We start from the raw sequence: 21,248 nt of genomic DNA on the forward strand, positions 1-21,248 counted from the left end.
GTTTCATATAACTCTTTCAAAAATTTGAATCCCACAATCTCATGTGCTAAGGTAGTTAGCAAGGAAGCCCTTCTACTCAAAGCATCAGCTACCTTGTTAAGAGCTCCGGACTTATGCTGAATAATGAAAGGAAATTTTTGCAGAAAACTTACCCAACGAGCATGCATCTTATTTATCACTTTCTGGCTGTGAAGAAACTTCAGAGCTTGGTGGTCAGTGAACAGAATAAACTCTCGCTGAATCAGATAATGCTCCCATTGTCGAAGAGCTCGAAATACCGCATAGAACTCTTGATCATAAGTACTCCATTTCCGTCGTGCTTCGCTTAGTTTTTCACTAAAGAAAGCTACTGGTCTTTTTTCCTGAGATAACACAGCACCAATTCCTACACCACTAGCATCGCATTCCACTTGGAATATCTTATCAAAATCCGGCAATGCTAACACAGGAGCAGTACAAAGCTTCTCCTTAATCAATGCAAAACTCTCGTCTTGTTCTGGTCCCCAGTGAAACTTCCCTTTCTTCAAGCATTCGGTAATAGGCGCAGTAATAGTACTGAAGTCTCTTACAAATCTTCTGTAGAAAGTAGCCAAACCATGAAAGCTGCGTACCTCAGTTGCGGTTTTGGGAACGGGCCAGTCTTTTATTGCACGCACTTTGGCGTCATCTACTTGAATCCCATCCTTACCAACGACAAACCCCAAAAACAGCAACTTGTTTGTGCAGAATGTGCATTTCTTTAAATTCACGTACAACTGATTTTCTTGGAGGACTTGCAACACCTGCCTTATATGCTCCAAATGGTCGTCCTTGGCTTTACTATAGATCAAAATGTCATCGAAGTATACTACCACAAAGGACCCAATGAAAGGACGGAGAACCTGATTCATCAATCTCATGAAAGTACTAGGTGCGTTTGACAAGCCGAAAGGCATCACTAACCACTCGTACAATCCGTCTTTACTCTTAAAAGCAGTCTTCCATTCATCTCCAGGCCTGATTCGAATCTGATGGTACCCACTTCGAAGATCTATTTTTGAAAACACCTTTGATCCATTCAACTCATCAAGCATGTCTTCCAACCGAGGGATAGGAAACCGGTATTTAATTGTGATCTTGTTGATGGCTCTAGAATCAACGCACATTCGCCACTGATTACCCTTCTTCGGAACGAGAAGAACTGGTACAGCACAAGGGCTCATGCTCTCGCGGATTAACCCTTTCTTCAGCAAATCTTCGATCTGTGTCCTTACAATTTCATTCTCTTTAGGGCTCATTCGATAGTGGGGAAGATTAGGTAGACTAGAACTTGGGATCAGGTCAATGTGATGCTGTATATCACGCATAGGAGGCAGGTTGTCAGGTAGTTCCTCAGCAACTAACTCCTTGTAATCTTCCAAAATTTCTAACACCTCACGTGGAGTTGTTGTCTCTTCCGTCACGGCACTCATCAACCCCTTGACCACAACCGGATAAAAATACTGTGATTCCTTAATAGCCTTGTCAAGTTCTTTATCATCATGCGACATGACTAGGAAGCTTGACTTCTTCTCTTTTGCAATGCTACTAAAATCCTTGACAGGAGCCATTGCAATCTTATGATTCCCCCATGTAAACATGATCACATTGTCTCGTCCTCGGTACGTAATGTCGTTATCGTACTGCCATGGTCGCCCAAGGAGAATATGACAAACATCCATATCCAAAACGTCACAGATTATCTCCTCTTTGTAATGCTTACCAATTGATAAAGGAATTTTGCAAGTTTCACTAACTCCTACTTTAGATCCTTTCTTCACCCATCCGAGACCATACGGCTTCTCATGACGAGTCGTGGGTATTTTCAAATATTCCACCAGCTTTTGAGAAACTAAATTCTCGGAGCTCCCATTGTCAACAATCATATTGCACACCTTGTTCTGAATAGAACAATGCGTTCTAAACAGATTCTTGCGTTGTCCCTCTTCTTTGGATGATAGCAACAGTCGCTGTAAAACAATGCTGATTCGGTCCTCAGATTCCTCTTCCGCAAATTCCACTCCCTCATACTCCTCATTCTCCATAAAGTCGTCTTCCTCTTCTTCTAGCAATGCAACCGTCTTCCTACTGGGACAAACATTCGACTTGTGACCTGTTCCTTGACAACGGAAACACTTGTCGAGGGTTGGCCTAGCATAAGGAGTGTTCTGTTTCGGAGCGGTTGCTTTGTCCTTCTGAATGCCGCTAGTGGAACTACTTGTTCCTTTGTTGTTAGGGTTGGAATCTCTGTTAATCACGCCTTTGTCCTTCTCTCCGGCTGGTTCGACGTTGCTGTGAACCGAGGGTCTCCTGAAATTTGTGAAACCCCGCGATGATTTCTCCATCAATTCCGCTTTCAAGGCTAGACTGGATGCTTCTTGAACTGTCCACACAGTCTGTAACCCTATTTTCCCTTGAAGAGAGCCCTTTAAACCACTGATGTATCTAGCCACCTTCTGGTTCTCTGTTTCGTTTAAGTCACTACGTTCAGAGAAACGTAAGAACTCTGCTGTATAATCAGTCACGGTCCTGCTTCCTTGTACACAATCAATGTACATCTTGTAAAGAATCTGCTCGTAGTCCTCCGGTAAGAACCGCTCAGTCATTAGCTGTTTCATTCGGCGCCATGTTCTAACTGGACCCTTCCTCTGTCTTTGCCTTTGAATAGCCAATTTATCCCACCAAACAGCAGCAGTCTTCTTTAACCGGATAGCCACCATCTTGACCTGTTTACTCTCCGGGACTTCCATAACATCAAAGAACCGATCAACATCAATTTGCCAATCAAGAAATTCCTCTACACTCATAGTCCCATAGAACAATGGAATATCAGCTTTCACTCGGTAATCCTGATTATTTTGATTCCCTTGTTCTTCCACTTCCTCTTCCAATTCCTCCTCAGAGCTGGAATCATCAACAGCGACATGGTTATGTCTGCCTTGTTGTCGATTGTGTCTGCCTTGTTGATTCTGATTTCGTCCCATTCCTTCTCCTCCTCCTTGTCCTGCGTTAGCAATCTGATTGGTTAATGCTGCAATCTGATTAGTTAACGCTGCCACCAGATTTGCCAGGTTCGTGGTTGAGTCTTTCAAACTCGCTGTGAAACCCTCCATGTCGGCCTTGGTTACTGGTTGATCACCCATAGCTGTTCAAGCTTCGAAAAGAGTAGGAGATTGCCTGCTCTGATACCACTTGACGCAGTCGGATGCACTAAGACAACAAACGTTAGTCTTAGAATTGAAGGTTCAAGTTCGCGGGTGTCAAACTTGAGGAAAAAGCTCTGGAATCCACCAGAAAAAGGTAAAGCTCGAAAACTCGAAGACTTTGATTAATAATAATGGTAAAAATTCCCTTCAAACATAGCACCTAAGGTTCTTTATATAGAGAAAACCTTAAGCATAAAATAAGAAATTCCTAGAAATAAGGAAAGTTACTAGAGTCCTAACTAGAAAAGGAAAACACTTAAAATAGGAAATATTTAGAAATAACTTGTAAGCTAGAATAGATTAGGTATTGTAACCGTCTCCTGCATCAGAGTGTTCCACAAGGAGCACCGTAAGAAGGTCGACACATACTACACAATCATCACTTGAAAGTTTTGAGGCCTTTCACTTATGACATGCAAAGATAAGAAAGAAAACGAAGAAAAATGCAGCAGAGCAAAGGGTAAGTACCTTGCCATGGCAAGAGCAGATCACAGAGAAAGTACCAGAAGATATCAAAGTCACATGGGATAGAAAGAATGAAAAAGCAAGACCTTTTGGGTTTGTTAGGGTCTCGTTCTTCTTCTTGTTTTTTGTTGTCACTTCGTCTTCTGCAAGAAACTGAATTAGCCCTTCAATGTTTTCTTACTACTGGCTAAAGACTTATGAAGTAAGTTAGTAACATTTATGATAGTTTTGATTTTCTCCTTCTTCTTGAGAAATTGGAGAGCTTCTTGTTTATGGAGTTTCATGAGTTTCTCATCTTCTTTATCAGGCTCATGGCTTCTTCATCATTCATCCTTTTTATATATTCTTCTAACAATATATCATCCAACAACTGTTTTACATGTTACATCAGATTGATCAACCACTAATATCGTTTTAACGTTTTATACTTTCGTATAAGTTAGGGACCATACCTTAATAGCTTGCCCGTCTTCTTATATAATTACTTGATTCAAAAAGCTTTGAGTTGTAGTCTGCGAAAAACTGTAAACCAAATATTTTGAAATTATACTAGTCTGAAGCAAGATCTTAAGAGCATAAATTATAATGTACTTAAGTCTGAAATGTGAATTTTACCTGGAGATTAGTGTCAGGGGGGTCCATTGTTGCTATTTTGGGCCAAGGATTCTCTGATGTAGTTGAGTCTGCTGTCTACTTCCAAGTACAAACCATCTTTCTGATCTTCTCTCTATAGAATCACGGAGTAGATGTTAAGAGCAATTAGAGACGTTACACACATGTAAAAGCTCTATTATTCTCCACTTCAAGGGTGTGTCTGAATAGTCTTGTATCGTGTTCATCGTTGTGTCCTTGAAACTCTTTGTTGAACTTAAGGCCAAGAACTTCTGTTCCATTTCCTCCATCTGCCTACATGACAGTATGTTTTGCTTGTCATTTTATTTGAGGAGCATTCTCCTCTGTTCTGTCCAGCTTTATTGAAGTTCTACCAGCTTTATTGGCTCTTCTTCATTGGCGGATGGATAATGTCTCAATGGTGTTCATACTTCATCTTGCTGAATAATACAACTCATTACACATGCACCTGCAGGACAGAGGCTAAAACTCACTTCTTCCTCTTTAAGAATCTTGGTCCTCGTCCAACTGAGACAATAGAAATAAAACCAGATTAGGTAGACACTATAACACATGAGCTGTTTAAAACAGTCATGCTGTGCCAACTGTTAAGTAGCTTACACTTATTTTACTCGGGAGAAACTGCAGTTCTTTGATTATAAGTTTATAACTGTAGCACAATTGATTCATGTCATTTCAGAGCATCTTTGTCATATCTAGTTTCCTTGGCAGCCTAAGCATAGTCTCACAAATATTATATAACAGTGATTCAAGAACTAATAATGTGGTTACCATTATGAGACCACCAACAACCCATCAACTAGATTGTGGGGATTTAGACATTGCTTCTCAACCCATCAACAAGATTGCCACTGCTTCCATTTGTTCCTTCCTTGTCAGCTTTGTTTCCAATAATGATGAGCTGAAAAATGTATGGGACTGGAAGACAACCAAGCCCACCAGAAGAAAGAGGAGCTGAACATGTCCTAGTTACTGAAACTTCACCCGCCATTTCTGAAAATAATTTATGTTCTTCTCTGGGAAAGATCATGAACATAAATGTCCTGAAAAATTAAACAGTATCATCTGTAAGTGGCAACAAACAGAGACAGAGATGGCATTATTTGAGACATAATTGAAAAGACACACCTTCAATTTGTGAATAGAACAGTGAGCGGTTTTTATCTCTCATGACCTGATGCAAAACTGGTAACAAACAACAAAGCCGTTTGTTAACTATTGAACAAAAGATTACTTCTTGTATATATATATACTTCTTAAAGGGCACAACGTTCTCTACCACCTTCATAAAACGTCACAAGGTTCTCTTTTTCTCATCACAAGTTAAAAAATGAGCCTGTGACCAAAAGTGGACCGAAAAGAAGGCATTTCAAAGAGTAAAACACATAATCGTAGGTCACGAATGGAAGATAGGTAATCGCCTTAAGAATGCCTTCTAAGAGTTTGCTAGGGAAATCAGCGGTATGGGAGTTTTTTTGGAGATAGTCTCAAATTCCCTATACTTAATAAGAAACTTTTAAAAACTTGAAACTCGAAAAAAACACAGGAAAGGAAAAGGGATTATGGAGTGTTTACCATATATGTTCCTGAGATCTTTAGGTAGTCGTGTCGCCAAAACTGCAACGTACTCTTGCCACTAAAAATAGGAGTTTATAGATATCAAGGCGATTAAGTCTCTCTTAAACAACCTGGAAGATATGTTTCAAAGTCAAATTTTCTAATAGAAATTTTGATCAAATTAGAAAAAGAAATTGTGTTTATCTTATATATGTTATGTTCATAGCCGGCAATTATGTTTCGAAGCTTCCTTTCTTTCAGCAGAAGGATCATCAAGATCAAGCTTGGCTATAAGTTCACCAGCCTGTCAAAAAAACATACAAAACTGTAGGAAACCAATTTTTGATTAGCAGTGGAGCGGTTTTTCACGTGCATTGCTTGTCCTTCAGAAGTTTTGAAATGGATAACTCTTGACGCAAGTGAGAGAAGTCACCTGTTGTTTGTAGTAAACAAGTTCTTCTGTCAATGAGAAGACAGATTACCGTCCAACTGAAATGACAGTGAAAACCAACCAAGGAGGTGAGATTATCTAAAATCACCTAACTGGGTGACACATCTTTCTGTTTAGTAGTATGGAACAAAATCAGAGAATTTTCATGCATCTACAGACCTTCATGTATTTCTGATACAACTTCTAAATTTTTCAACTTCTAGTTCTGTTCGGGCTAGTGAGCCTTGGTAAAACTACATGTTTAGTGCTTTGATACTATACGCATACCGTATATTTACTTCCTGTAATATTCAAAGACACTTGAGAATGCACAAGAGATATATGCTGCAATTTAAGAGAACAAAACTAAGCTACAAAATCAATACGATAAATACAAAAGAGAGTGATGATATTAGATTACCTCTGGAGGAATTCCTTACTTCTCAAGACATAACGTAATCCAAAACCACAGAAGCACTGGTCATGGATGCTTTATGAAGAAATAGAATATCTCGTCACAAGATAGGAAACTTTCCAAGAAAAATAGATATCTGAGAAAGAGGGTCTTACATAGAGTGGTCCACTGATAACAGCCGGATACCATGAAGGCCTCTCTGCTCTGACCCGCATAGCAATCTTACTTGATGCAAATTCTATCCTGAAATCTGAAAGCAGGGGAAGTCTACCATCTTACTTGATGATCTTGTAGTTTGAAATTGGATAGAAATAATTAAAATGGAAAACAGGAACCTACCATTATCTCACATTCTAATGTAGGATTTCGTGGAGATATTCTAGAGCAGTGAGCTTAGTTTGTGTTGTATTCTCAGAGTCCCCTGTAATGCACACCCTCAGCTTGAGGTATTGATGTTCCATCGGAACCTGGACAAAGACATATTAATATATGGTAGTAAAATAACATCTACGCTTTCTGTAAGTCTAACAAGTAAATATAACAGACATTTTACTCTACTGGGTATGTTGATAGTGTCTCTTTTTCTGGTGCGGCTTGCTCCACTTGTCGTGTAGTTGGACTACCTCTTTCTTTAGCTGTAAGAAATGGGATAGATCATAAGTCATAACTCAAACCTCCAGAATACTATAGATCAATTAGATTGTGAACAAGAAAATAATTAAATGCAGGGAGAAATTATAAGTGTAACTGCCATACCAAAGAAGATAGTCATAATAGTGAGTTCATGGTACAACTTATTTCCTAAGATCTTAACATGGTGAGGTCCTTCCAGTTGTGCCGGAAACGACCGAAGCCTAGCCAGCACTTCTCAACTCACTTTCCAGTTTGGCCAACTCCCTCTGCAAATACAAAGAAATTTACCGGATATGTAAAAAGAATGTAACAAAAGCATACAGAGACAGAATCGATTAAATCTAACAAGGAAAACTCTATCACAACCATTAAATCTAACAAGATCAACTATATCTCATCCGCATATGTATCTTAAGCACAAACATTCAACATCAGCAATCAATCTTATCACTCACCTATACCTCCACATGCCAAAGATCTCAGTCCGTCTCACTAGCAGAAACTAAAACCTGATGAGAGAAAAACAAACCTTAAGAACTCGACGTGGGCACCATCAAGCTGTCTGGTTCACTTACCAACCCAAATCATATGAGTATAACAATCGTTGTAGAGACCAGAATTCGAGTCTAGCCACGTTAATGATTGTTCAAAAGGCAAGGGCAAACAGTCATAAGAATTCTAGAACTTGGATGTTTGATTATGGGATGATCCAGCGTTAGTCCAGCAACGTGCATGAAACCGAGTGAATTAGGCTAATCAGATGCTAAAAAGGTGAAAAAACCATTAACTATTTTGCATCTTCTAGACACAAACAATTAGCATCAAGCTTTGTGGCAAATAAGAGATCCAATTTAAAATCTTTATTTGTTTTGTTACCTATCTCCTCGGTCACTTCGTTTAGTGAAATCAAGATTTGAACTCTCTGCGTAGTGGCTTAACCACCAGTGTCAAAGCTCTGATCATCCTCTGAAGATAATGAATCCTCGATTTTGCATCTATCGATCGATGTTAACCCCTTTAAAACGAATCGCGAATTGACCTAAAACTCAATTCTCTTAAAATACAAATTCCAAAAATCTCTTAAAAACTAATCAAATCTCAATTGACATACCTCCGAACATATAAAGAAGAACCCAGAAAGTATTGTTATAGCGTTGAACACGATCGTGACTTTACCTTCCTCTTCTTCCGCATGATCTCGTCTTTACTCCGTCAGAAAATCCACCGTCTTCTGCTTCTCGTTCTTCATCTTCTTCAACATCGCCTCCTACTCCACTAGATCGTTCTCCAACGACTTCGTTTCTTTCCCCTTCGCTGAGATCGGTTACAACGGAGGCTCGACGATCTAACTTTTCTGCTTCAACGCTTCTCAATTATTTCGCCGGAGATGGAGATGTCAAAATTTGGTAGAGCGTCTGAGAGCCCAACGGTCAGAATTCGAAATCCAAAACTGAGACTTTTGTGAATTTAAAAGACTCTTGGTCTCCAAGGCTTACGCAGAGTTATATCACTCGTTTCGATTTTGAGTTTTTGACCGTTTGAAGAGTGTTTCTTCAACCCTTAAACCAAAGCAAATTTACATAACCAAATTCACATTAAACCGAGTCCATAAACCGTTGTTTATTAAAATCAATTTGGTTTAATTGAAGGACACATGTCCTTTTCTTATTCGATAATGTACCCAATCATACGTCGTAATCGATGATAAAGTCTATAACCGCAATTTGGGGCTTCATCTTTAGCGCCTTGTTGGGGATTTTGTTCTGTATCATTACCCATAAGCTCAATCTAACAATCGGAATCATTCCTTCGCTTAATGTAGCTGCTGATCTTCTCGGCTTCTTCTTCGTCAAATCGTGGACTGGGTTCTTGTCTAAATTAGGGTTTTCACCTAAACGCTTTACTAAGCAAGAGAACACTGTTATTCAGACTTGCGTTGTCTCCTGCTACGGTTGTGCTTATAGCGGTAAGAATCGTTACTTGCTTGCAAATGGGTTAATAGTAATCTTCCTGATTTGTTTACTTTTAGTTTCCTGTGTGTTGATGATGAACAATGGGTTTGATTTTGAAGCTGTTTCTATATTCATTATGAGTCAGTGTCAAATGTTAGTCTCTGTTAATAAATAGTGTTTATGGTAAGAATCAGGTAACTTTATCAACAGGAGGATCAACATAGCCCAATTCCACATAGTCTTCCCAAAATCAGATGAATAGCCCAATTCCACATAGTCGATATGCAGCAGATGCACATTGATGGCCTCTGACACATGGTGTTCCAAGCCACCTTCATGGCTACAAACCTGAAAGACTCTAAATTTCTGGATAATAAGATGGATCATGCCCATCTCTTATTTATGCCTTGGAGCCAAAGTTGAGCCACACACGAAATTGAATCAGCTTCAGCCATTTTTTTCTCGGTAGAACTTTGGTAAGGCATTCATTTTAGTGTAGTTTACGTATAGACATAGCTAGTCTAGGGAGATTTGTTGGGGATTGTTGCTTTGTTTGACAGCTTACCAACTGAGTTGGATTTTGAAAGGAAAGTAGGGGAAAATGTTAAATTTGCTAAAGAATGAAGGAACTCAGTTGGTTTTTTTTCAATCTTGTGCAGCTTTCATGTCGTTTTCCCCTATGCCATACCCTTTAGACTGTTTTTATTCTTGCTTTTGACTCTGTTTAGAGCCTCTTGCTCGTTGTAGATTGATTTTATTTTGTGACTATATATGGCTACATTATGGTTATTAGGTAGGGGTGCTTACATAGCATAGTCAATGGGTAAAAATCCAGAGTCATCTTCATGTTTAAACTAGTCCAAAAACCGCAAAGAGCAACACTTCTGCTTTAGTTGTATCGTTGAAATGGTAAGGATTAGGATAATCTTGATAGGTTTGAGCTGTCTTGTCTTTTTAGATTTGTATTAATGTTGCAAATTTGAGGCGTGGAAGGTTTGACCGTGTATCAGGGAAGGTTTCAAGAAAGGAAGAAGTTGAAGAACAAGAGCATAGATTAATTGTCAGGTTGTTTCTGATTACATGGAAACTTGAAAGGGTAAGAACAATCAAGAAATAGAAGCTAATCTTGTTTAGTTCATGCTTGTTTTGTTGTCCTAAGCAGAGATAAACACTGGTTTTGTTAATTCACTTCACTCGTAAATTTTTACGTCAAATCTATCATCTTGTAACACTTGCTTATTTCATTAAATGCATAACTCTTTCTTTGAGTGTTTGTCTCATGCTAGTCCGAATTTGAAAGCTTAAGGCCGCCGAATCCACTATCATTTTATATAAATTTTTTTTTCAAGTTAAAAATGTTCCATGAACATACAAAACTCAGAAATATTGACTCTGTTATTTGGTTACAAACTTTTTTTTTTTTGGTCAAAATTTGGTTACAAACTAAATAACCAAATAACATCATCAAAACACGAGTTGTTTCAATGACTTCACCAACCATACATGAATCTTTCGTTTCATTTCGCTCTCATTCCCATATTTTCATGTTCATTAACAAAAACTGCTGTTGGTAATAAAAAAATTCAGCAGAATTTGAACTATGAAAATGGAGATAGCGGTCGAGCGAGAAAGAAAATCACAAAGCTAGTATAATCCAACAGTTACACCAATCCGTGCGTTGTTTCTATATTTTCATGGTAAAAAAGAAGTTGTTCTAGTAATTGGAGAATAAACACATTTATTCTGGTGGCAAGCTTTGCAATATGAGAAGCTTAACTTGAATCAGAATTCATCCACACAACTACAAGAGTCACAAGAGAAGCATAGATTGAAGTAGGCAGCTTCTGCACAACTTTGCCAACTCCCGGGACACCTTCCGTAGCCTTCTTCGTCGCAATAGCCACAGTTGGAGCCACAATCAAAGATATGATCAAACCCTGACTCACCACGTCAAATGTCTCAGCCGTAATCTGCTCAATAAACTTCACAAACTCATCCCTATCAATTTCTCCATCCAAGTTGATATCGCAATCCTGTTAGAAGAACGTCACACAAACAATATGAGCAATCAAATTTACCAAATTTACCAAATTTTCTAAAGACTTGAGTTGTCAGGTTGTCTCCATTTTTATTTTGTGTAACACAAAATTTTTTTGCTAATACTTAAAAATCAATGTTAATAAGCGTTTGATCCAGCCAATTAATCGGAGATTAAGCAACGATTTTTTTATCCATAATATATACTTTTTACATGTTTTGAAAATGTAAAAGTTAAATATATTACTTAAGACTATAAATTTTTTTAAAAATGTGTTTCTATTTATTCCAAAAACTTCATTGAAAATAAAAACTTCATTGAAAAACCTTTTAAAACACTTTAATCAGTTGCCTAGACCAATTAGTCGTGGTCGCCTAGACCAAAAAAATTAGTAAAATTTTCCGATTTTTGAACCGATCTTCCAAAATTAGAATCCAGATGATTGCATTAGTAGAGTTACAAATAGTGGTTAACACTAAACGTTAAAGCTAAACGCAAACGCAAAAAGAAACATCCGTTTGTGTTTAAAAACTGCGAATTCGTTTTCGACTTATTTCTTTTCACAATTAAACGAAAAAGCAGTAACTAAGCGTTTGCGTTTTAACAGTGATCTTAAGAAAGTAAAAAGTACCGTCATAATGGCTTTGACAAGATCCTTAGAAGGTGGATCGAAATGAGGACCAGGCAATCTCTTGTTTATGTCACTGACAACATAACAAAAACAAGAGAAAATTGTCAGAGATTATTATAAAAAGTTGTAATGAAAATGTTATGGAAACAAAGATTTTACTTGTAAACGAGAAGCACCGCGATGTATAACTCTTCAAAAGTAAGATTGGCTCTTCCGGTTTGAATCTTGAACCGATCGAAAACACGATCACATATCGCTTGTACCTGCTTATGTCTCCACTCTTTACCTGTGATTACCATTGCGAATCAATATTTTACATAACATAATAAGAAACAATTTCATTATATACTTGACCATAAAACCGATTACGAATCAATTAAAAATAACAAATCGAAAGCAATTTTACAAACCTCGGAGCTTGTTAAAGACTTGTCCCATGGCGATGAGTGATCTTCTTCTCGTCTGATTGCACAAAATAATTTGCTGATTGATTTTTTTTTTTTTTTAATATGTGGATCTGAGTGGGAGGCGTGAGGCTCTGTTTCCACACCCAAAGACTTTTTTGTCCTCATTCGTTTACGAGTTTCGGCCCATTTATACGATCAAGCTAATAAATAATGGGCTCAAATGAGCCTCGATCGTTAATGGACTTATATATCTAGTATAAGCTAAATTCCTCTAGGATGCATTTGACTAAAAAAGATATTTATCGAAAAGATCAATCAAAATGAATATTTATTTATTTATTTTTTGAATCAAATATAAAATTTATTGGACAACTGTTGGAATTTATTTTTATTAGGCTCCGACTAGGAGCTAAGCTCTCATGCGACGTCTAAATGACCGTCTTGACCGCATAAAATTACATATAAATTATTAATATATTTTTTTAATTTCTAATTAAAGTTTATTTATATATGTAGTTATAAATATTCATATATTGTATAATATAAATATAAATAAATGATAATCAAGTGGATGATCAAGTGCTTTTTTAGAGCGTCATTTTATTGTTAATATAAATATTTATCTATAAGCATCTATAAATATTTATATATTGTTTAATAATAATATAAATAAACGTTTATACACATTGATACACTTGGATGATCAAGTGCTTTTTAGAGTGTTGTTATAAACCACATGTTGGATGGACTCCATAACCGTGGACCTTATGCATATTCTAGAAGGCCCATGTCCATGTCCTAGAAGGCCCATGCCCATGTTCTTGAAGATTCTCCTTATGACGGCCTATATTGTACTTAGTGGGCTTTTGGGCTTTAGGGTTTACTAACCCAATGAGGATTTGTCTCCTCTCATTATGTATATATATGTAACGAATTTCATTCATGAATACATAGAAAAACAATAAGTTTACAACACGTTATCAGCACGAGTTGCTCTTAACAAAACCCTAAAAACCCTAAACCTAAACTCGCCGAGTTCGCCCACCGCTTGAAGCTACCAACCGATGACCGCTCGCTTTGCCCTTTGATCGGCGATCTCCTCCTAGCTTCATACGTTCGTGATAAGCTTGATAACCGAGGTCTTTAGCTCCCGGTTCCAATCCATACAACCCCAAAAAGGTGAAAGGTAAAAACCAAAAAACCCTAAAAGCTAAAGAACCGATTATGAATTTGAACCTAACGATCGGTGGAAACCTAAAACGAACCTTGAATGGTTAAGTAATCTTATTGCTTGAAAGATCCGTTTGTTTGAATCGTTTAGGTTGCTAGAAAAGGATTGATTATTGCTTAAACTAAACTCGCCTAAGTTGCTAGACAAGTTCTATTGTATAAACGATTGCTTCTTACTTATGAAAACCGATCATGAACTTGAAATTAACAAACGGCTAAGACACTAAAACGAATCTTGATTGTTATAAACGATTGCTATTGCTTGTGAGATCCGATTATTTGACTCGTTTAGGTTGCTAGAAAAGTTGGTTATTGCTTATGCTAAAATCGCCTAAGTTGCTAGAGAAGTTTTATTGTCTAAACCTAAAATCGTAAAACGAAAATACATAAGGCTAATAACCGAAACTTTAAAGATCTAAAAAAACCTAAAACTAAAACGAACCTAATCCGAAAATTCCATATGTTTAAACGGCTTGATTGAGATTGTTTTAGGTTGTTAGATTGTTTGCTCATTTGATTGTTTACATGCTTATCACCCTAAAACTAAAATTGCATGAACCCTAGAAAACCTAGAAAAGATAATCCTAAAAGAAATCTTTAAAACCCTAAATTCTAGGAATCCTTAAAATCCTAAATAAAATAGGAAACCCTAAATTCTAGGAATCCTTAAAATCCTAAATAAAATAGGAAACCCTAAATTCTAGGAAATCCTTAAAATCCTAAATAAAATAGGAAACCCTAAAATCTAGGAAATCCTTAAAATCCTAAATAAAATAGGAAATCCTAAAACCCTAAATAAAATAGGAAACCCTAGATAATAGGAAATCTTTAAAACCCTAAATCTTAGGGATAATAGGAAATCTTTAAAACCCTAAATCTTAGGGATAATAGGAAATCTTTAAAACCCTAAATCTTAGGGATAATAGGAAATCTTTAAAACCCTAAATCCTAGGAATAAAAAGAAATCCTAAAATCTTAAATAAAATAGGAAATCCTAAACCCTAAAAAAAAAAAAATATTAAATAAAATAGGAAACCTTAAAACTCTAAAACCCTAATCAAATTAGGAAATATTTAGAAAAGGAAATTTAATCCTAAAAGGGGAAGTCAAATCCTTAAGTAATCGATTCATAGTTCGGTTTTAAAACCGCATGACATTAACGATTACATGATATTGACTCAAATTCCCCTTTTTGCTTGTAGATGTCGAAAACAAAGAACCTCAAGTTTTCTGCACTCAATGTTTCCGGCGACAATTACTTACAATGGGCATTGGACATTAAGATAGCCCTTGAATCCAAAGATCTCGCCGAGTGCATTATGGAAAACAACGAGTGTGAGAAGAGGTCGAAGTTTAAGGCGATTGCGTTTATACGCCATCACCTAGCAGAGAGCCTTAAGAATCAGTACCTTACTATCAAGGATCCTCTCGACCTTTGGGTCGAGTTGAAGAATCGATACGATCACCAAAAAACGGTACTTTTACCGAAAGCCCAATATGATTGGAAAAACCTCAGGATCCAGGATTTCAAATCTGTGGAGGAGTATAACTCCGAGCTTTTTAAGATTGTCTCAATCCTGAGGCTATGTGGTGAAAAGGTGACTGATGATACCTTGCTTGAGAAAACATACTCAACATTCCACCCTAATAATGTGGTACTTCAGCAACAATACCGTGGAATGAAATTCAAAACATATGCAAGTTTGATCTCCTGCTTACTCCTTGCTGAAAAGAATAATGAGCTATTACTAATGAATAGCTCAATGAGACCTCCAGGATCCACACCGTTGCCGAAAGCCCATAAGGCCGAAATAGCCAAAGAACCTCGAGAGACCAAAGAAACCAACTACGTCCATAGAGGGTATCACGGTCGTGGCCGTGGTAGAGGACGTGGTGGTGGTCGTAGCAACCATAACTCCTACGGCCGAGGAAACCACCATGGTGGTAGAGGCCGTGGGAACAATGGTCGAGGTCGTGGCCGCGGGATCTTCAAACCGCAACACAAGGCCAAGTCCGTTTGCCATAGATGCGGAATGGACAATCATTGGGCTAAGACGTGCAGGACATCTAAACATCTAATCGATGCTTATCAAGAAATGATAAAGAAGAATCCTGAAGCCAATTTGGCTCATCTCGATGGTGATGGAGATTTTGACCATGAGAACGATGACCAATTGGAATATGAGACTTCGGATTGCTTAAGAGAGGAAAATTAAATTCGACATCTTGTGTTTTAATTTGCTTTATGCTTTAATTTACTTTATGTTTCCATGCTCTATGTTTTTGAATTCTATTCTATGTCTTTGAATTCTATTATTTCTTGGATTTAAATTTAAAGTTTAATTTGCCTTTAATATAATCGTTTACTTTATTATCTAAGACATATTTCTTGTCAATGGCCGATGACAAGAATATACTTGTGGTGGATAGTGGATCGAGCCACACAATTTTAAAAGACAAAAGATACTTTATAAATCTAACATTGAAAAATGCCAATATTAGCACCATAGCGGGTATAGCTAGTCTTATTGAGGGCCATGGTCAAGCCCATATCCTTTTATCAAAGGCCACGCATCTTGAAATAAGCGATGCCCTATATTCACCCAGCTCGAAGAGGAGCTTGTTAAGTTTCAAAAATATAAGATTGAATGGTTTCCATATTGAAACAAAGGGTGAAGGGAACAAAGAATTCCTAAATATAATTGAGATCACCCAAGGACATAAGAAAGTCCTAAGAGACTATACCCGCATTATCCACTGATCTCTACTATGCTAAAATCGATATGATCGAAGCTAATATGGCAATGAACAAAGAGTTCATCGAGAAATTCACTTTATGGCATGACCGGCTTGGCCATCCGGGTCATAGTATGATGCGTAAACTAATAACTAATTCAAAGGGGCACACCCTAAGAGAGAAAAGAGTTATCCCTAAGAATCTCACGTGTGAAGCATGTTCACAAGGGAAACTCATTATAAGGCCATCACCGGCTAAGGTAAATAAAGAGACCATTAAAATTTCTGGAAAGGATACAAGGAGATATATGTATGGTCCTCATTGATGCATCGACAAGATGGTCGCATGTTTGTCTCCTATCTACTAGAAACCAAGTGTTTGCTAGGTTATTAGCCCAGATAATAAGACTGCGAGCCCACTTTCCAGATTTTCCGCTTAAGACTATACGTCTAGAAAATGCCGGTGAATTCACGTCCCAAGCGTTTAATGACTACTGTATGTCCATGGGGGTAAGTGTGGAACATCCCGTAGCACATGTACATACACAGAATGGATTAGCGGAATCCTTCATTAAACGAATTAAATTGATAGTTCGACCATTACTCATGAGGTCGAAGCTTCCAGTAGCCGCTTGGAGACACACTGTTTTACATGCATCAGAGCTTATACGCATAAGGCCATCTAGTGAACATAGATATTCACCATCCCAATTACTCATGGGTCATGAGCCAGACATATCTCATCTAAAGACTTTCGGGTGTGCCATATATGTACCGATTGCTCCACCACATAGAACAAAGATGGGACCTCAAAGGAGGATGGGAATATATGTTGGATTTGATTCTCCCACCATTATTAAGTATCTAGAGCCAACTACGGGTGATCTATTTAAGGCTAGATACGCGGATTGTCATTTTAATGAATCCGAATTTCCTACTATAGGTGGAGAGACGAACAAGCTGGGTAAAGCAATAAAAGAAATATAATGGAATCAAACATCCTTAAATTGGCAAGATCCTCGGACTCTGGCATGAGAATCAGAGGTCCATAAGATTATACATTTGAAAAGCTAGCTAATCAATTGCCAGATTCCTTTGCTGACCCAAAGAAAGTTACAAAAACGTACATACCAGCTTGTAATGCACCAGTACGTATTGATATCCAAAAGGGAATCAATGAAATTGCTACCGAGTCTAACACACGAAAGAAACGTGGTAGACCAATAGGTTCCAAAGATAAAAATCCTCGAAAATCAAAGAAAGGTGCAATAGGAATCCGAGGTTACTAAGGAAACCATCCCAGACATGGAGATAAGGCCGGCCGGCTCTAAGGTACAGGTACCATATAATGTAGCTTGGGACGCCAAGCTGCAAAGTATTAAAGGTCCTGACCATAATAAATCTCAAATCGATTATATCATGTCTGGAACATAATGGAACATATAAGAAATGTCGACATAAGATGATTTTGCAAGGTAGCACTTGAATTTATGAATATAAATGAGGATCAGGAGCCCACGTCTATACTAGAGTGCACTCAAAGACTTGATTGATTAAATGGTACAAGACCATAAAACGTGGAGCTAAGAATCATTAAGAGAAGGAATGAGTTTGGTCCGACCTTAAGGACACCATTCGATGTAAAAACCAGTAGGACACAAATGGGTCTTTGTGAAGAAGAGAAATGAGAATAATGAAATCGTGAGATATAAGGCACGGCTTGTAGCACAAGGATTCTCACAAAGACCGGGGATAGATTATGAAGAAACATACTCCCCTGTGGTGGATGCTAAGACATTTAAATTTTGCTAAGTCTGGCTATATAAAGAAAAAGACTTGATTTGCGGCTAATGGATGTAATGCCTGCATATTTATATAAGTCCACTGGATGATATATATGAGATTACCAGAGGGTATTGAGCTCAAAGATAAAGATAAGAAAGGGTCTCGAGACCAATACTGCATAAGGCTTAACAAATCGCTTTATGGACTGAAACAAAGTGGACGCATGTGGTACAATAGATTAAGCGAGTACCTAGTCAGAGAAGGTTATAAGAATGATCCCATCAGTCCATGTATCTTCATAAAGAAATTTGCAAATGAAGGGTTTGTGATAATAGCAGTATATGTGGATGATTTGAACATCCTTGGAACCTCTGGGGAAATCGCCCAAACAGTCAAATATCTAAAGAAAGAATTCGAGATGAAAGACCTAGGCAAGACAAAATTCTGTTTGGGATTGCAACTTGAGTACGTGAATAATGGAATCCTTGTGCATCAAAAGGCATATACTGAAAAAGTACTCAAGAGATTCAATATGGACCAGGCCCACCCATTGAGCAGCCCAATGGTGGTGAGAAGCCTCGGATTGGATAGTGATCCATTCGGTCCAAAGAAGGATGAGGAAGAAGTTCTCGATCCTGAAGTGCCATACCTTAGTGCCATAGGAGCGTTAATGTACTTGGCTAGCCACACTAGACCAGACATATGTTTTGCCGTGAACCTCCTTTGCCTAAATTTAGTTCATGATCAACCCAAAGGCACTAGAAAGGTTTGAAGGAAGGTTTGGTTAAATTTTAAATTCTATTCTTCCTATGTTTGTTTATTTGGGTTTTATTCTATACTGATCTAACCAAAGAAGGTCTAGTTTGCTTTGGTTTAGTTTGTTTTGCTGATGCAGGTAAAATCAGATTATGGCATGGTCAATAGATAGGAACTACGTGTGGCTTGATCCCTTCCAAGGGTACGTAGGCAGCCTTCTTCAAGGCGCAGCTACTACAACATCAAAGACCATCATATGAGGAGACAACACAGCCTGTATCGCTCAGCTCAAGGACGGCTACATCAAGGGAGATCGGACGAAGCACATTCTAACAAAGTTCTTCTTCACGCATGACTTGCAAAGGGATGGAGAAGTTCGAGTGGTACAAGTTCGATCCAGCGACAACTCAGCCGATCTCTTTACCAAGGCATTACCAACATCGACATTGAGGAAGCTCACGCATCAAATTGGAATGCGGAGACTTAAGGACTTGCAGGGATGACCAAAACAGGGGGAGTAATACGTGCTGTACTCTTTTTCCTTAACCATGGTTTTGTCCCAATGGGTTTTCCTGGTAAGGTTTTAATGAGGCAGCATCCCCAAGCGTATTACTGAGATCCTTTGGCATCTACACGGTTATGTCATCCAAGGGGGAGTGTTATAAACCACATGTTGGATAGACTCCATAACCGTGGACCTTATGCATATTCTAGAAGGCCCATGTCCATGTCCTAGAAGGCCCATGCCCATGTTCTTGAAGATTCTCCTTATGACGGCCTATATTGTACTTAGTGGGCTTTTGGGCTTTAGGGTTTACTAACCCAATGAGGATTTGTCTTCTCTCATTATGTATATATATGTAACGAATTTCATTCATGAATACATAGAAAAACAATAAGTTTACAACAAGTGTCATTTTCTTTCTATTTTTTTTTATAATTTTTCTTATCATTGTTGTTATGTGTTTCAAACTCTATGTTGGTTTGACAAACAAAAATTATTAAATAATTTAAAATTGATTTTTTATCACAAAATTATTATATATGTAGAACTGTCTTCATAGAGCTTAAGACTATGAAAATCTTACCAAGTTAAAAGAAGATATACGTCGCTGCCTTTTCCAATCACATGTGGCTATTGTTGTTCTAGTTCTTGAGTCCTTTCGAAATATTGGAAGTTTAAGTAGTAAATGTTAAATTCAATTCTAAGTAATATTTTCCAGTTTTTTGTTAGTGCGTAATCATTTTGTGTTTTTATGCAGGAGTTTTACGAGCCGAACTAGTCTAAGTCCTTTAAGGCACACCATGTTATGTTTCTCATAGGTCTTGGTATTATGAATGGTGTTCATTAAGATGGCTATGGAATTTCCATTTATATCTCACTTCGTAGGGATAAAAGGGTTTTATTGTATGCCTGAAAACCCTAAGTTGAATTTTACGCCTATAACTACTGTTGATCAGATTCTGTACAATAATTACGTTGAGTTCAGCAGAGCTCATTGTAGAATGTTAGCTAAGCAGACAAGTACTGATTTTGTTTTCTCTTTTGAAATCTAATGGTGTTTTTTTTTTTAATTGTGCTAATTTTGGTGGAATTTTTTTTATAGGAACTCATAACTTATACTGAAGGAGATGCAATTTTAAAAGGACTTGATACAGTTGGACTAAAGATTGATACAAATGCTCTAGTAGATTTTGTTAGCAAGGACTGCGTTAATGTTCACTTGATGTTAAAGTACTGAAAGTAGCAAAGGCTGCTTTAATGTTCATTTGATAAAAAATAATTTTGTGATAAAAAAAAATCAATTTTAAAGTATTTAATAATTTTTATCACAAAATTATTATTTCGAATCACCAATGAAATTAGCAAGGGCTGCTTTTGAACATTTTCTGGATCAATAGCAATGCTTAAAAGGACTTGACGCTTTTAAAATTTATTCAATATATATACTAGTAGTTTTGAAGTAACATTTGTTAGTGGATGGGTTAAATTGTTATCCGACAAATTTGGTACCCGACTCGATAAGAAATTTCCTTCATAAATTTTACACCGGATAATTCATATCTTTTTTGGATCAAGTCAAAATATATTCGAAATTATGAATCAGATATTTCATATTCAAAATATTGAAAAATCCCAAAAAAAAACTCAAAGTAATTTTTATTTGGACGTTTAATAGCCAATTGTTTTGGATTGGAATAAAAATACCTCAATTAATAAAATTTAGTCTAAAAATTCCTTGTATTCGACTTGTTGGTGGATTCAAACACATGATTTAACGTCGGTTAACGTCCGTTACGGAATCAATAACCGGCGTAATTTTCAATTCCGTGTGTTAAGAGACATATACATCTC

General features: G+C 37.3%; 1 protein-coding gene and 2 long non-coding RNA genes across 4 annotated transcripts; 1 reads left to right on the forward strand and 2 right to left on the reverse strand.

Moving 5' to 3' along the window:
- Positions 1 to 4,005: 4,005 nt before the first annotated feature.
- LOC9324352 lies at positions 4,006 to 8,930 on the reverse strand. Of its 2 annotated transcripts, XR_002333902.1 has the most exons (16): positions 8,469 to 8,930; positions 8,234 to 8,396; positions 7,813 to 7,866; positions 7,481 to 7,623; positions 7,271 to 7,359; positions 7,064 to 7,191; positions 6,880 to 6,974; positions 6,731 to 6,799; positions 6,490 to 6,654; positions 6,313 to 6,368; positions 5,898 to 6,183; positions 5,451 to 5,507; positions 5,094 to 5,365; positions 4,305 to 4,829; positions 4,142 to 4,211; positions 4,006 to 4,059 (listed from the first exon to the last, which is right to left on the reverse strand). It is a non-coding gene; the product is annotated as an uncharacterized LOC9324352 (long non-coding RNA). The 2 variants fall into 2 exon arrangements; XR_002333903.1 differs by lacking the exon at positions 6,490 to 6,654.
- A 133-nt stretch (positions 8,931 to 9,063) lies between these two features.
- On the forward strand, positions 9,064 to 10,577 carry LOC9324353. The gene is made up of 2 exons (XR_002334227.1): positions 9,064 to 9,323; positions 9,504 to 10,577. It is a non-coding gene; the product is annotated as an uncharacterized LOC9324353 (long non-coding RNA).
- A 353-nt stretch (positions 10,578 to 10,930) lies between these two features.
- On the reverse strand, positions 10,931 to 12,507 carry LOC9322837. Its single transcript, XM_002888244.2, has 4 exons — positions 12,389 to 12,507; positions 12,138 to 12,264; positions 11,979 to 12,051; positions 10,931 to 11,342 (listed from the first exon to the last, which is right to left on the reverse strand). The coding sequence occupies exons 1-4, from the start codon at positions 12,414 to 12,416 to the stop codon at positions 11,082 to 11,084; spliced, it is 489 nt and encodes a 162-aa protein (XP_002888290.1). The 5' UTR covers positions 12,417 to 12,507; the 3' UTR covers positions 10,931 to 11,081.
- Between the last annotated feature and the right edge of the window lie 8,741 nt (positions 12,508 to 21,248).

This window comes from Arabidopsis lyrata (genome assembly GCF_000004255.2).
Source record: "Arabidopsis lyrata subsp. lyrata unplaced genomic scaffold ARALYscaffold_2, whole genome shotgun sequence".
In the NCBI taxonomy this organism is placed as follows: domain Eukaryota; kingdom Viridiplantae; phylum Streptophyta; class Magnoliopsida; order Brassicales; family Brassicaceae; genus Arabidopsis; species Arabidopsis lyrata.

What these genes read in the sequence shown, in the direction of transcription:
- LOC9322837 (XM_002888244.2), bottom strand. Translation starts at nt 12,416, where the DNA reads ATGGGACAAGTCTTTAACAAGCTCCGAG. An exon ending in AGTCTTTAACAAGCTCCGAG is followed by an intron (nt 12,265 to 12,388) that starts GTTTGTAAAATT and finishes TGGTAATCACAG; the next exon opens with GTAAAGAGTGGAGACATAAG. An exon ending in GCGGTGCTTCTCGTTTACAA is followed by an intron (nt 12,052 to 12,137) that starts GTAAAATCTTTG and finishes TTATGTTGTCAG; the next exon opens with TGACATAAACAAGAGATTGC.